The following is a 14,889-nucleotide window of genomic DNA, read 5'->3' as shown; positions in this document are numbered from 1 at the left end:
GATGTTATATTTGTACCGCTGGTTTAACAGAGAGCTAGTTTTGATGTTGGAAAACCGTAGGATGCATCACGGCACTAGAGGCTCCTCAGCCTCCCTCCCTTTGAGACACTCCACGGCCGAATGGTGTTACAGTAGTGGCGTACTGTAAAATATTTTTGTCATATTATGTATTTTGTTCCTTATGAATGAGGGACGGAGGCTTTTGGGCTAGTGGCTTTGCATCTGTCAATCATGCACAAAACAAATCTGCACAAACACACTTGTCTTCCCTCTGTGTAATAGACAAGAAAGCTACAAGATTCTGATAAAAGCCATACTGTCTTTTAGTTGCTTTCGCCTCCTCAGTCATGTTTGGCATCATCATCCTAACTAAGGAACCCCTACCCTAATATTGGCTCTGCATGCACAATCGTTCCTGTCACATCAAGCTCCCCTCTGGCTGGTGGGCTCAGAGCAGCGGTGTTGGCTCACACTACTCCAAGGAGTTCTTTATTTTTTTTTAGCTCTAAATAAATGTGAACATGTTGACCTCCTTTAGAGCTCGAGCACCTCCTCTTGTCTGCCACCCACCCCCCTCTCTCTCGCTCGCTCACTCACTCACTCACTCACTCACTCATACACTCACCCACCCACACTTCTACAAAGCACTTTGTCACTTGATGCACTACAACACAGACCTCTGCCCCCTCTCGTTGGCCATGTTTTTCATTTGAGCGGCTCGCTCGTGTGATGCAAGCAAAGTGAATGTGTTGATGGAGCCTCTGGAGTGATTGTCCCCAGTTTCAGCGTGTATGAAGTTGTTTTTTGGGTCATAGAATTTGAGGGTTTGTATTTTATGTCTATCTTTGTTTTTTTTTTTTTGTTTTTTTTTTTTTGTTTTTTTATTTGAAAGTAAAAACGTGTATTGCACTGTGTTGTACTGGCCAGTGTCCTAAAGTGTATAAATTCTTAATAAAAGAAACCACTTGTCTTGAACTACAGACTCAAAGTTCAATTTTTGGTAACACTTCCTTTTTCAGTCCCTTAATTACTAGGCAAGCCAGGCAAGGCATCTTTATTTATAGAGCACATTTCAAACAGAGACAATTCAGTGTGCTTAACAATTATCAGGACATTACTAAGCACTAATACTAAGTACTTACATGGTAATTACCTAGTAAGTTAAAGTGTATTATTGTTTCTGAGTTCTTAAACAGTTATTACATGTAACTCGGGTTCAATTCTAGTTTTTATTTTGATTAATCATTCCCAGTAAATACTTCTTTACACAATAATTACACTTTATTACAATTATACACTTTAATTGCACAATAATACACTAACTTACTGTGTAATTACCATGTAAGTACTTAGTAATTAGGGGACTGTAAAAGGAGGTGTTACCCAATTCTTTTCATCTTTATTCTAGATCTACGACCTTCTATTCTCCTAACTTGAACATCTCTGGTTTGAATCGATGGTTTGAATTGAGAAGCTTCAGAGGATAACTGTAGATCTTCCAGGAACCTGAAAAACAAATGAACAAACATGTAAAGTTCCCATGATGAAATGATAATCCTTTTCCTTACGTTATTTAGCTTTTCGAGCTTCCCGTCTTTATCCTGGGGTGATCGGTTTAATGTGCTTCTTAGAATTAGAATCTTGTTCTGACTCCTCTGTAGCCAGCTTGGTGAACGTTGCAGTAAAATGAGAAAGAAAACTTTTGCAACAACTTTTATTCTTTGACTAATTGTCACATGTTTATGTTTACGTGCTGTACATCTTTGTTTAAAAATCTATGAAAATATAACCTTTTAACCCTTGAAAGGGAGTGAGGCTTTTCAAGAATTTATTTTTTCTTCAGTCTTTTCTTTTTTTTAAGTTTCTGGTTCAGGCTGCAAATCATGACTTAAAAGTGCACATGAGATCTTATGTGACCAGTCGACCTATAAAGAGTTAAGGTCAGAGGTTGTGATCCTACATTATGAAAGAAATGAGGGACCAAAAGGGGCATCGTGGGAGTGTTTCAAGTCCTCCGCTGAACAAAAACGCTGCAAAAGCTTATCTAGCATTTACTAAAAATAATCTCTATTAATTTTTTGAAAAGATTCTGTGTATTATCGAGAGAAAAGCAGAACTTTCTCAGAGACGTGTGTCCCATCTGGAGAAAAACTACCACTAAAACATCTTGGCAACAGTCAGACATGGTGGTGGTAGTGTGACGGTCTGGGGTTGCTTTGCTGCTTCAACACTTGGATCACTTGTTTATAATCGATGGAACCATTCTGCTTTTACCAGAAATATCCTGAAGGAGAATGTCTGGTTGTTGGTTCAACGCCTTATTCTGAGGTGCACGTGTGATGCACTAGAACAATGATCCAGTGCTGTGACCTGACCTTAAACAGATCCTTCATGATAGGAAAACTCCCTTACGTGGAAAGGTTCCTCTACAGTGATGAGAGAGACTACCAGTTACCACAAAAACCTGATTGCAGTTGTTGCTGCCAAAGATGGTTTAGAGGGTTGATCACATATGACCAGCTTGGTTTGGATTAATTTATTTTTATGCCTAACAAATGAAATCCTCATTCCAGAAACATGTACTCAGGAAAACTTAAACATTTAACTATGACCCCAAAAAAGCAAAAACAAGGAACTCTGTGAAATGATTTTTTTTCTTTGTCACAGAGCTGAAAATCAGGCATCTTCTTTCATGTCAGTGTGTTGGATGTATTAGAAAAGTGTGAGAAGCGTTTGTGTGGTTTGAGCCCTGTGTAGCTGGACAGTTGGTGTGTGTGTTTGTGCTGAGCAGGCCTGTTTGCTGAATCCTCTTGGCTCTGTCTCCATGTGCCCGCACACAGCGCTCACTGGCAGCTGGCCGGGCGGGCGGGCAGGGCAGTGTGTGCCAACACAGCTGCCTATTGAGAGGCAGCGTTACGGACACAATGTGAGCGACAGACTTGCTGTATCAACAGCTCCCCCTTTTCTGCTGTTGTGGCCAGAAATAAACCATAAATACCCCCTCGGATCGGCCCTCTAATGGCTCAACCCCACCAAACATCAAGTTGTACCAAAAAAGAGGGACACTACCATTCTCTAGCAGGCATACCCAGGTATAAACGCCTCATGCTGGACACATGGATTTTTTTCCCACTGATTTATCATCCCTGCAAAGGAATTAGATGGCTCTGCAACAATAGAGACCCAGACTTGGATGTTTTGAGGATTATGGAGTTCAACTTCTTCTGAAGAGTTTGATTAACAATAAGTCCAGTTGAAAAAAGAAAATGATTTCAGGTGAAACTGTGACATGAAACTTTACTCTTTTGTGCATATTTCTGCCTGTGTGTGTGTGTGTGTGTCCGATGGATGGTGCTTTGTTGTGCTGCTGCCAAGAAGTGGAGGAGCAGTGGATCAGGAGGATGTCAGAGCAGCAGAGTGCCCCAGACCAGCTGGCTGCTGGGAAGAGCCAGGGGGCAACTGGAGCCACATACAAGGTACTCAGACAACTTTCTGCCTGAAGGCAAAAACTGGTTTGATCAACAAGTTTTTACCTTTTTTACTTTACTAAGTTTTGTTTATACAGGCGTACATCTGAATCTGTGATTTTAGTAGCATATCTGAATACTTTTCCACCGTCTGTAATGTGTCCCATACTGAAGATTTTCTCTCAAATCTCCAAATTAAGACTGAAATAAAATGCGTGGTTTGTTCCTTTTCCCAGGTGGTGCTGTTTGAGTTCGAAAACTTCCAGGGCTGCAAGGCAGAGTTCTCAGCAGAGTGCAAAGATGTAACGGAGAAGGCACTAGAGAAGGTTGGATCTGTGATAGTTGAGTCAGGACCGTAAGTGAGGCTGAATTCAGATGCTCGGAAAAGAGCTAGGAGTTCAAGTTAATGAAGTAAAATTTTTGTTCATCGTTTCTTCCTCTCAGCTGGGTGGGTTACGACCGGCACGGGTTCACTGGGGAGCAGTTTATTCTGGAGAAAGGTGAATATCCACGCTGGGATACCTGGACCAGCAGTCAGCACAGCTACTCCCTTCTGTCTCTGAGGCCACTCAAAGTGGTGAGTGGCTTGTTTAAAACAGGCAAACTGCAGCAATTTCAACTTGTGTTATTTTCTTTATTTTTGGCCGGTATTAACTGAAGAAGTCATGACTTAGATGGGCTTTTCTCCTCTTTAGGATAGTTCCGAACACAAGCTACAACTGTATGAGAACCCCGGATTTACTGGCAGGAAGATGGAAATTGTCGATGATGATGTTCCAAGTTTGTGGGGTCATGGTTTTCAGGACCGTGTCGCAAGTGTCAAGGCTCTTAACGGAACGTAAGATTCCTCCTTCATCCCTTGTTCAACCTCATCACTCTGAATTTCTGGTGTTTCATTTGTTTTACTCTGTTCATCCTGACGATTATGTGTTCTTCCAGATGGGTTGGCTACATGCACCCGGGGTACAGGGGTCGACAGTTTATCTTTGAACGAGGAGATTTCAAGCATTGGAATGACTGGGAGGCCCCTGCTCCTCAGATCCAGTCTGTCAGACGTGTGCGGGACATGCAGTGGCACAAGAGGGGTTGTTTCATCGTTCCTGACCCTGCTCCCATGCCAGGCCCAGATCCAGATCCTGCCCCGGCTCCTCCCGCTCCTCCTGCTAAAGCAGGGGCCAGCTGAGCAGAATCCCCCCCCCCCCCCCCCCCCCACACACACACACCTCCCAGAGCCCACTCTGCCCCAAGTGCCTGACCTCTACTTTAACCTAACCATGACAAATGCTGCTTGTGCCCATTGATGGAGGGCCATGTATGTTTCAGTGGCAAATAAAACTTGTTTGACCTGGAACTAGTTGGTGGTGTTGTATTTGTACTTCAAGGTGAAAAAGGATCATAATCACATCATTTAGATTTCTAAAGCACCTACATGTAAGGTAATACATTTTCAGTCATGTGCTACTTTAATAACTCTCTTTCTAGTTAAAGAAATTATTCCATTAGAAGCATGGTGGTGATTCAATAAATATGTGAATACATATTTTCTCAGTGGCCACGAAAATTATGTCGAGCTGTTTGCTTGCAAATAAAACCAATAACCCTGCCATAGTCATGTTGTATTTTAATGGCAGTGGTCCTCATGGTGTTCAGTCACCAGAAAAACAAGTCAAGCTTCTTTCAATCCTAAAGTTTTATTTATCATAACTGAAGGATGTTAACTTTGTAAGTTCTAAAATGTCTCTCATCCACCCTCATTTAAAAATTCAGGAAATCTGTTTTATGACAGTGATCTAAGCTCCAACTGGCATTTTAGACTTTTGACTAGAACAATTTGGTCTACAGAGGAGTTCTTGATGAGTTTAGGGCGGCAGAGGACTTAAGTGCCCACCCTGTTACTGGAGGGTTGCAGGTTTGAACCCCACCTCAGTCTGTCGCAGTCGTGTCCTTGGCGAAGACACTTACACTCCTTACCTGCTAGTGGTGGTCGGATAGATCGGTGGGGCCTGTGTGTGATAGCCTTGCGTTTGTCACTGTGCCCCAGAGCAGCTGCGCTATGAATAAGCTCATCACCACCAACGTGTGAATGGGCGAATGATGGCCATTAGTGTAAAGTGAATTGGAGTCTTGTGATTCAGAAATGTGCTATATAAGTCATTTATCAGTGACTTTGATGTGACCAAACCATTAACCCTCCACCACCATGCTGACAGCTTGTGTAGGCTCAGTATGCTTAAATACGTTGTTTGAATTGATTTGTGTCAAACATCATGCTGTCCCATCATTACGGGAAAGCATCTCTAATTTGGTCTCATCTGTTCCAGAAGCCTCAAATCGTTTATTCAGATTTTTCCTGACAAGGCCTGTCATGAACTTTAACCTGTACACTGAGTGCTATGGAGTCTGAGCTAAAGCTCTAGAAGGTTTTGCAGTTTTCCAGAGCATGGCACTGTCTAAACTTGAGGTGAACTTGATGAAGCTTCTGCTCTGTAGAATGCAACTGAAACAATTTGTGTGGTCATTGCTGGCAACTTCCCTCTTTATTTGTGTTAACACACACTTGTATGCTCCAGACCAGCAAACTGCTTTAACCCCCATTTACATTTGATCAGGGGCAAACCTAGCCTGGCCTGCCAGACTCGTCCTCTGTTTAATACACACAGAACTAATGCTTCCCATAAGGAAGCATGGGGCTGGCAGGCCAGGCTAGGGCAAACCTACACCAAAAACTTTTACATTTTACTTTTGTTTTATTAAAAATGACAATGAATCTATTGGGTTTTACGAAATTTGAGGTTATAATATAAAAATAATAATATAAAACATTTTTTAAGCATGTGTCCATTAGAGCTCGTCATCAACAAAAGAATGAAACTACAATAGTTTTAGTTAAATTAATTAAAAACCAATTTGCCTTTATACATGACAATCCATTTAGCAGAATCTATGTCTTTCACAGACATTAACATGAAGCTGAAGATGTTCAAGAACAGAAAGAAACCGCCCAATAACAGTGGTGGATTTAGCAGTTTGGGGGCCCAAGGCAAACAAAGGCTTAGAAAAAAGTGAGCAGTGACTTCATGCTGTTTATTTGCAGCATTAACATGAATGCAGTTTTCAGTAACTGTTAAACTGCTGCAATCTAATAAGAAATCTAACATTTGACATTGTTGCTTCAAACCTTTTACTCTCTTCCTGCTTCTGTTGCTTTTCTGAACCCTTTGGAAAGCTTCACTTCAGTTTTGCAAAATTCCTAAACTTCCTATTTTCATCCAATCACAAACTTGCTCTACAGTCATTCACCTCTGTTGCCACAGTCGTGTAATTGTCCCTCACAGCTGGGTGACAGGGGACAGCAGGACTCAAATAGCAGTCTGATGCAGTTTTGGAAAGGGGTAGAATGCCTTCTCCAGGTCAGGGATGAGGTCCTGCCCCAAGTGGAGGAGTTTAAGTATCTCGAGGTCTTGTTAACAAGTGAGGAAAAGATGGAGTACGAGATCGATAGGCAGATTGGTGCTGCATCTGCAGTGATGCGGGCGTTGTACCAGTCTGTCGTGGTGAACAGAGAGCTGCGCCGGTCGATCTACGTTCCTACCCTCACCTATGGTCACGAGCTTTGAGTAGTGACCAAAAGAACGAGATCTCGGATACAAGTAGCCAAAATGAGATTTCTCTGCAGGGTGTCTGGGCTCTTCCTTAGAGAGTGTGAGAATCGGTCATCCGGGAGGGGCTCAGAGTAGATCAGCTGCTCCTTCATATCGAGAGAAGCCAGTTGAGGCAATTTGGGCATCTGGTCAGGACATCTACTAGACGCCTCCCTGGTGAGGTTTTCCTGGCTCATTCAACCGGGCGGAGACCCAAGGGAAGACCCAGGACACGCTGGAGAGACTATGTCTCTTGGCTGGCCTGGGAACACCTTGAGATTCTCCCGGAGAAGCTGGCCCAAGTGGCTAAGGAGAGGGAAGCCTGAGCTTCCATGCTGAGCTGCCTCCATGACCTGACCTTGAATAAGTGGACGATAATGGATGGATGATGCCATTTCAGCTTAATGTTTTTTTAGAATGACATGGTAAATTAAATTTGTAGGAAAAAATATCTTAAACGTCTTTGTTACTTGTTCATCACAGGGCCCTTAAAGTGTCCGAGGCCCAAATGGTAATGCCTAATGGTAAGTCCCAGTATGCCTATGACACCATGGGCAGTTAGTGAAGGGGTGATCAGATGTGACACCAATGTGGTAAAGTGTCACCTGCAACTGAAGCATTGTGGGTCATTTCATAGTGACAATGTGTGCAGGTGCTCTGTCATCATTTTAATTATCATCCTTTGATGTGTGTATCAGTACTGAAAAAAAATTACAAAGAAAGTTGGAGCTGGAGTCACAGATGCTATCAAAAGGTGTAAGAAAAATCACTTTAATTCAAATAAACAAATGCAGGAATCTCAAACACTGTTGATTTGCTCTCAGAAGTAACTTTAATTTAATCCTCAATGTATTTATGTTAGGCTTGGTGTTCATGTGAATGCTTAGTTTTATACTTAGGGCAGAAACAAAATAGTGCCCTCCCCAATCAGCAAGCACAAGTTTGACTTTAGTTATGCAGACAAAAACAGCTTAACCTTTGCTTGAGTTAAAAAATAAAAAGTAAACTGATCTAAATCTGATCCACAGCACAGTTCAAACTGCATGGATAAAAGCACAGATTCTCAAATGAGAATCAAAGAAACATTCCTGTGAGTCATTCTTCTTATTATTATTATCATTATTATCCATCCATCCATCCATCCATCCATCCATCCATCCATCCATCCATCCATCCATTTTCATCCGCTTAACCGGAGTTGGGTCGCGGGGGCAGTAGCCTAAGGCAAGAGGCCCAGACTTCCCTCTCCCCAGCTACTTGGGCCAGCTCCTCCGGGGAATCCCAAGGCGTTCCCTGGCCAGGTGAGAGACATAGTCCCTTCACCGTGTCCTGGGTCTCCCTTTAGGTCTCCTCCCAGTTGGACGTGCCTGGAAAACCTCACCAGGGAGGCGTCCAGGAGGCATCCTGACCAGATGCCCAACAAGACCCCAAGATACTTTAACTCCTCTGCTTGGGGAAGAACCTCATCCCTGACCCGGAGAATCTACCCTTTTCCGAATCAAGACCATGGTCTCAGATTTAGAGGAGCTGATTCTCATCCCAGCTGCTTCACACTCGGCTGCAAACCGCTCCAGCGAAAGCTGAAGATCACGTTCTGATGAAGCCAACAGGACCACATCATCTGCAAAAAAGCAGAGACCTGATCCTCAGGCCACCAAAACGGATTCCCTCAACACCTTGGCTGCACCTAGAAATCTTGTCCATAAAAATTATGAACAGAATCTATGACAAAGGGCAATCTTGGCGGAGTCCAATTCTCACTGGGAACAAGCCCGACTTACTGCTGGCAATGTGGACCAAGCTCTGACAACAGTCATACAGGGGACCTAACTGCCCATATCAGAGGGCCTGGTACCCCATACTCCCGGAGTACTCCCCACAGTGCCCCCCGAGGGACGCGGTCGAATGCCTTCTCCAAATCCACAAAACACATGTAGATTGGTTGGGCAAATTCCCACGCACCCTCCAGGACCCCCTAAGGGCATTGAACTGGTCCAATTTTCCACGGGCAGGAGGAAAACCAAATTGTTCCTCCTGAATCTGAGGTTCAACAATCCGACGGACCCTCCTCTCCAGAACCCCTGAATAGACCTTACCAGGAAGGCTCAGAAGTGTGATCCCCCTGTAGTTGGAACACACCCTGCTGTGTTATTGTTTGAATGCTGTTAAGCATTCATTGTTTGAATGCTGTTAAGCATTCAAACTATTGTTTTCCTCTTTTCTTCTTATTCTGCTTCCGTACACTTTTTGAACCTCTTCTTCTCCTTCAAATTTTGAGCTATTTCAACAATTTTATATCAAAACGTTCAGCTCGTTAAGCTCTTTCCGGCTATTACTTTTGGCATTGATATCTTTAAAAATTTTCGAGTTATTAAGCCTTTTTTGCGAAAAATTTCCCATTGAAATGAATGGGATTGGTCAATTTTCAGCAAATTCCTATCACTTTTTTTACCTAAAACTCTATTGGGTTCCTTTTAACTTAGAGACTTCATTCAAAGTTTAACAAACTCACAAGACTTTCATGTTTAACATATTAAAGAGGCATTTTTGAATATCTTTTACGGTTTTTGTAAAATCGCAGGTAGAAGTTGAGGTACGACTTGAAATTTTCAGAAAAATTCACAAAAGTTATAATGGGGAAAGATAGGAGCAGTGACCCTCCCTTGCTCCATTTCTGGCGTTGTCCCGAGAGAACCATAGGTCAGATTGAAATGAGACACATGCTGGCTTACATCTAACGAATATACCTTCATTTTGAGCCATAATTCATGACTGTACTCCAAACATTGTGGTCGTACGGTTCATTTGTTTGAGAAAATTCAAAAAAAAAAAAGTCTCTCCCCACTCTAAACTGAAAGTTCCGCACTCTAACTTTTGAACTTCACATCTTCTGTGAACAACTCTTTACTACCCCCAGACTGTTTGGACTACCAAAACAAATTATAACTCAAAAATTAGGAACTTTTGTCAGCTTTTCAGAATGGGTTTCATTTTTTCTGTAAGTGTTACCGTTCTTTCGCTACAAGCCTCAGAAGGAGGAGAGACCCAGATTCTGCCTCATTGAAACCCATGTTAAAGGAACAGAGATTTTCTCCTCTGATCGGCTTCAGGCAGCAAAAAGTTTCTCGTCATAGCTTCAAGACAATTCACGGTAGGCACATAAAAATCCACACAGATGACCAACAAAGCCTTCTGCCGCTCATGCTTTTTGAAATTTTCAATTCGGTGCAGTACTTTTCGAATGGTGATGAGAAGTTTGACAGGTCCAATTTCACATCTGAAGGACAGATTTAAAGGCTTCTCATTAACAGGAGTACAGCTGCAGGCCTAAAAATAGCTGGGTGAAAAGGCAGTGCTGCTCTCTGATTGGTTGAGAGTGTTCAACCATTTTCTGTCCAATCAGGATCCGGCACCCATATATATGACACATCAAATCGACCAGTTTGGTCTCAGGAATCTTGTATTCAATTTTAAATGTGTTATCTGTTACCATGGCAACACAAGGAACTACATATCACTTTAACCAAGTCTCACAGGAATGGATATTAAAAAGCTGAACATTGAGCCAATAACAGACTCCTGTTTTTGATCTTTTTGAACTATCTGTACTTAAAACTAGAAACAAGTTCAATTTGATTGACCGTCAGAAGGTGGGAAAGTACCCCGCTCCCACCTAGCCCCCTGATTGGTTGAGAAAGGTCAATCATCTTCTGGCTAAATGGAATTACACACCCATACGTGTGAGACATCTAATCGATCGGCTAGGCCTAAGGAATCCATCCATCCATCCAACCAACAAACCAACCAACCAACCAACCAACCAACCAACCAACTAAACAATCAGCTCTATACATTTAAAATCAGTGTTGGGCAAGTTACTTCAAAACTGTAATGCATTATTTATTACTTGTTACCCTCATTTAAAAGTAATTCATTACATTACAAGATCACTGATTTTAAAATGTAAGGCATTACACTACTTTTGCATTACTTTAAGTTACTTTCACCAAAACAACTTCCGTATGAATCTGGTAATCTGACGCTCAGTGAGCTCATGACATATATGTGGAAAGTGGTGTGGTGTCTGAGCTAGGACTGCTGTTAAAAACAGTTCTTTTGAATGATTGTTTATTAAATAAAAGCAACAACAATCTGTACTCAGCACGCTGCCATCTTGTATTAACTGAGCAAGGAGTGAGGTGGTGGGGGATCCAAGACCATATTTGCCTTGGTCCCCAAATGCCTTGATACGGCCCTGGATGTGGGACTGACTTCTGGGGTGATCTGATTCTATCACATGTATAAATATTAAATGCTTATATATTATTGCTTTTCGCAGGTAAAAATGTGTATTGGGGATAATTCTGCCTACTTTTTTCTTTTTTTCTTGATTTTATTTGAATAATTTCCTGCCCTTTCTCTCTCTAAATTTCCTGCATGCTGCATGTTTTCTCCGTCTTCCAGAAAAACTGTTTCCTAGATTTCCTACTTTCTAACTAATCAGCTAAAGGGATCTACCGAACGTCTTAGAAAATGCAAACTCCATGCAGAAAGGTCCCATATTGGTAAGCTAACCCAGGACCTTCTTGCTGCAAGGCATCAGCTCTAACCACTGCACCACTGCGAAGCCAGGCTACAAATGTTCCATTTGAGCCATTTAGAAAGAACATTTCAGCTAATGAAGCTTTAAAAAATCCTAATGTTTTTAATAAACATTTTGGGAATTATAATATTATGAAGGAGAAGGAGGAGGATTTGAAGGGGATGAACCTGTATTGGTAAAGGTAAAAGACTTCCTTAGTAGAAACACTAATTTCTTCCAAACACTGTTTTTTTCCTTAAAAGAATGGGAAATTTGCGCCCTCTGGTGGCCACAAACAGCAGTAAGGAATAAAGAGAAGGTGAGAAAATGCTGCCCTCCGGTGGCCGTTTGCTGTAAATGCACCTATTTCATTTTAGCCATTTAGAATAGATCATTTCAGCCTCCTTGTCTTAATGAAGCTTTAAAAAAGTCTTAAGAAAAGTCTTAGAAAATGCAAACTCCATGCAGAAAGATCCCATGCTGGGAGGCGAACGCGGGTTCTTCTTGATGCAAGGCATCAGCTCTAACCACTGCGCCACTGCGAAGCCAGGCTTCAGCTATTCAGCCTCCTTGTCTTAATGAAGCTTTAAAAAATCTTAATGTTTTGGGACTGGCTCTCTGTCCAGGGTGTACCCCGCCTATTTGCCCGTTGACTGCTGGAGATAGGCACCAGCCACCCCGTGACCCTACTAAGCGGGTTCTGAAGATGGATGGATGGAAATAGGTGCAGTTACAGCAGACAGCCACCCGAGGGCAGCATTTTCCCACCTTCTCTTTATTCCTAACTGCTGTTTGTGGCCAGCAGAGGGCGCAAATTTCCCATTCTTTTAAAGAGCAAGTCAACCCCTACCAGAGTCTAACTCCACTCCCACTTCATGTTTGAAAAATGCAACAAATGCCGTTGCCTGGCGGACCGAGAAGGCGGAGCTGCTAACAAATACATACACATACAGGCTCACGACAGCATTGTGACTTCATAATGTACCAGTTTACATCATAGCACACCTCTTAGCCAATAGCGGTGGCAGATTAAAATTAAAATACAGTGCAGAGTTTTTACCTGACAACGGCACAACACTGCCAGTTTTAGGCAGAATATTTCAAATTTAACTAAGATGCACTGAAGTGCCAAATTATTGACGACACGTGTCTGCAGCACGATTAGACACTCGTTTATTTAGTTTGTCAGCAAAAAAAAGTTTATTGGGGGTGACTTGCTCTTTAAAGGAAAAAACAGTGTTTGGAAGAAATTAGTGTTTCTACTAAGGATGTCGTTTACCTTTACTAATACAGGTTCATCCCCTTCAAATCCTCCTCCTTCTCCTTCATAAAATTATACTTCCCAAAATGTTTATTAAAAAGATTAAGACTTTTATAAGCTTTTTTAAGACAAGGAGACTACAATGTTCTAGTCTAATTGGCTAAAATTGAATGCGTTATCTGTTACCATGGCAACACAAGGAACTACATATCACTTTAACCAAGTCTCATAGGAATGAATATTAAAAAGCTGAATATTGAGCCAATATCAGACTCCTGTTTTTGATCGTGTTGAACTATCTGTACTTAAAACTAGAAACACGTTCAATTTGATTGACCGTCAGAAGGTGGGAAAGTGCCCCGCTCCCTCCCAGCTCCCTGGTTGGTTGAGAGAGGTCAATCATCTTCTGCCTAAATGGAATTATACACCCACGCATGTGAGACATCAAATCGATCAGCTTGGCCTAAGGATTCCATCCATCTACATATAAATCCATGCATGCTTCTATCTATTCATCCATCCATCCAATAAACCATCTCACATCCATCCAACAATCCATCCGTTATTTCATTCATCCAACCATTCATCCATCCCATATCAAATCTAAACATATGCTAATCTATCAGTTTCAGATATCAGCAAATATTTCTAAATTCACAGTTCATCCAATTGTAAAAATGTACCCGTTAAACTATTCTCATTCAAATGCCAGCTGTTTAACATTTCAAATTTTGAGTTTTTAATAAGTGTTCAAAGATTAAAGTTTTCTGCTGTTTAGCATTTTTATCCATTCTTCACCTATATTCTGAGCTTTATTACACTTGTTGGTGATTTTTGCTTCTAAATCTTTAAATTCATTCAGCTCATTTTGACAGTTTGGCTTAGTTTCAGCTTCACTTCAGCTATTCAGCAGCTTCAGCAATCCGTTTCTGAATTCGGCTTATGCTACTCATTTCACAGTTCAACTAAATATAAAAATTAAACTGTTAAACTAGTCCTACTCAAACAACAAGTGTTTAGACATTTTTGCTGTCCAGATTTTTAAATAATGTTCAGATTTCAGTTTTCTGCTGTTTAGGATCGTGTTCTCCGTTCTTCACTTTTTGTGCTTTATTTAAATTTTGGTGCTTTTTGCTTCTAAATCTTTCAAAACATTCAGCTCATTTTAACAGTTTTGCTTAGCTTCAGCTTCAGCAATTAGTTTCTGAATTCAGCATATGATGCTAATGCCACAGTTCAGCTAAATGTAAAAATTAAACTGTTAAACTAGTCCTACTGAATTAACAGGTGTTTAGACATTTTAGCTGTCCAATTTTTTTAAACAGTGTTCACAGATTTGAGTCTTCTGCTATTTAGGATTAGTTTTCTTGATTCTTCACTTACTTTTTGTGCTTTTTTTGCTTCTTGGGTCTTTTTGCTTTCACATCTTTCACTACATTCAGCTCATTTGACAGTTTAGCTTAGTTTCAGCTTACTTCAGCTATTCAACAACTTCAGCAATCAGTTACCAAATTTAGCATAAACTGCTAATTTCACAGTTCAGCTAAATGTAAAGATTAAACTGTTAAACTTGTCCAACTGAAATAACAGGTGTTTAGACATTTAAGCTGTCCAGATTTTTATACAATGTTCACAGATGTACGTTTTTTTTTTTTTTTTTTTTTTTTTTTTGCTATTTAGCATTATTTTTTCTTTATTCTTCACTTACTTTTTGTGCTTTATTTGCTTGTTGGTGCTTTTTGCTTCTACATCTTTCAAAACATTCAGCTCATTTTGACAGTTTTGCTTAATTTCAGCTTCAGTTCAGCTGTTCAGCAGCTTCAGCTTACAGTTTCAGCTATCCAGCATTCAAACAGGATTTGTGCAATAAATGCAATTTTTCTAGTTATTATTATTATTATTATGGTTCCAAATGTTTGCAGCATTTTGTTGTTGGTA

General features: G+C 41.1%; 1 protein-coding gene across 3 annotated transcripts; it reads left to right on the top strand.

The window, feature by feature from the left end:
• The first annotated feature begins 2,995 nt into the window (after positions 1-2,995).
• Positions 2,996-4,672, top strand: LOC107393569 (beta-crystallin B3). 3 transcript variants are annotated; one of them, XM_015972027.3, is made up of 6 exons: positions 2,996-3,092; positions 3,379-3,476; positions 3,704-3,822; positions 3,912-4,044; positions 4,163-4,305; positions 4,407-4,672. In XM_015972027.3, exons 2-6 carry the CDS (start codon positions 3,402-3,404, stop codon positions 4,648-4,650), a joined length of 714 nt encoding a protein of 237 aa, XP_015827513.1. In that variant the 5' UTR covers positions 2,996-3,092; positions 3,379-3,401; the 3' UTR covers positions 4,651-4,672. The 3 variants fall into 3 exon arrangements, with proteins under 3 accessions (XP_015827513.1, XP_070402618.1, XP_054587276.1); XM_070546517.1 differs by having other exon boundaries at positions 3,029-3,092; positions 3,376-3,476; XM_054731301.2 differs by lacking the exon at positions 2,996-3,092 and having other exon boundaries at positions 3,166-3,476.
• Positions 4,673-14,889: the final 10,217 nt, after the last annotated feature.

The sequence above is a fragment of the Nothobranchius furzeri genome, chromosome 17, assembly GCF_043380555.1.
Source record: "Nothobranchius furzeri strain GRZ-AD chromosome 17, NfurGRZ-RIMD1, whole genome shotgun sequence".
In the NCBI taxonomy this organism is placed as follows: Eukaryota; Metazoa; Chordata; class Actinopteri; order Cyprinodontiformes; family Nothobranchiidae; genus Nothobranchius; species Nothobranchius furzeri.
The sequence above is the reverse complement of the archived record's forward strand: the minus strand, read 5'-3'. Positions and strand labels throughout refer to the sequence as shown.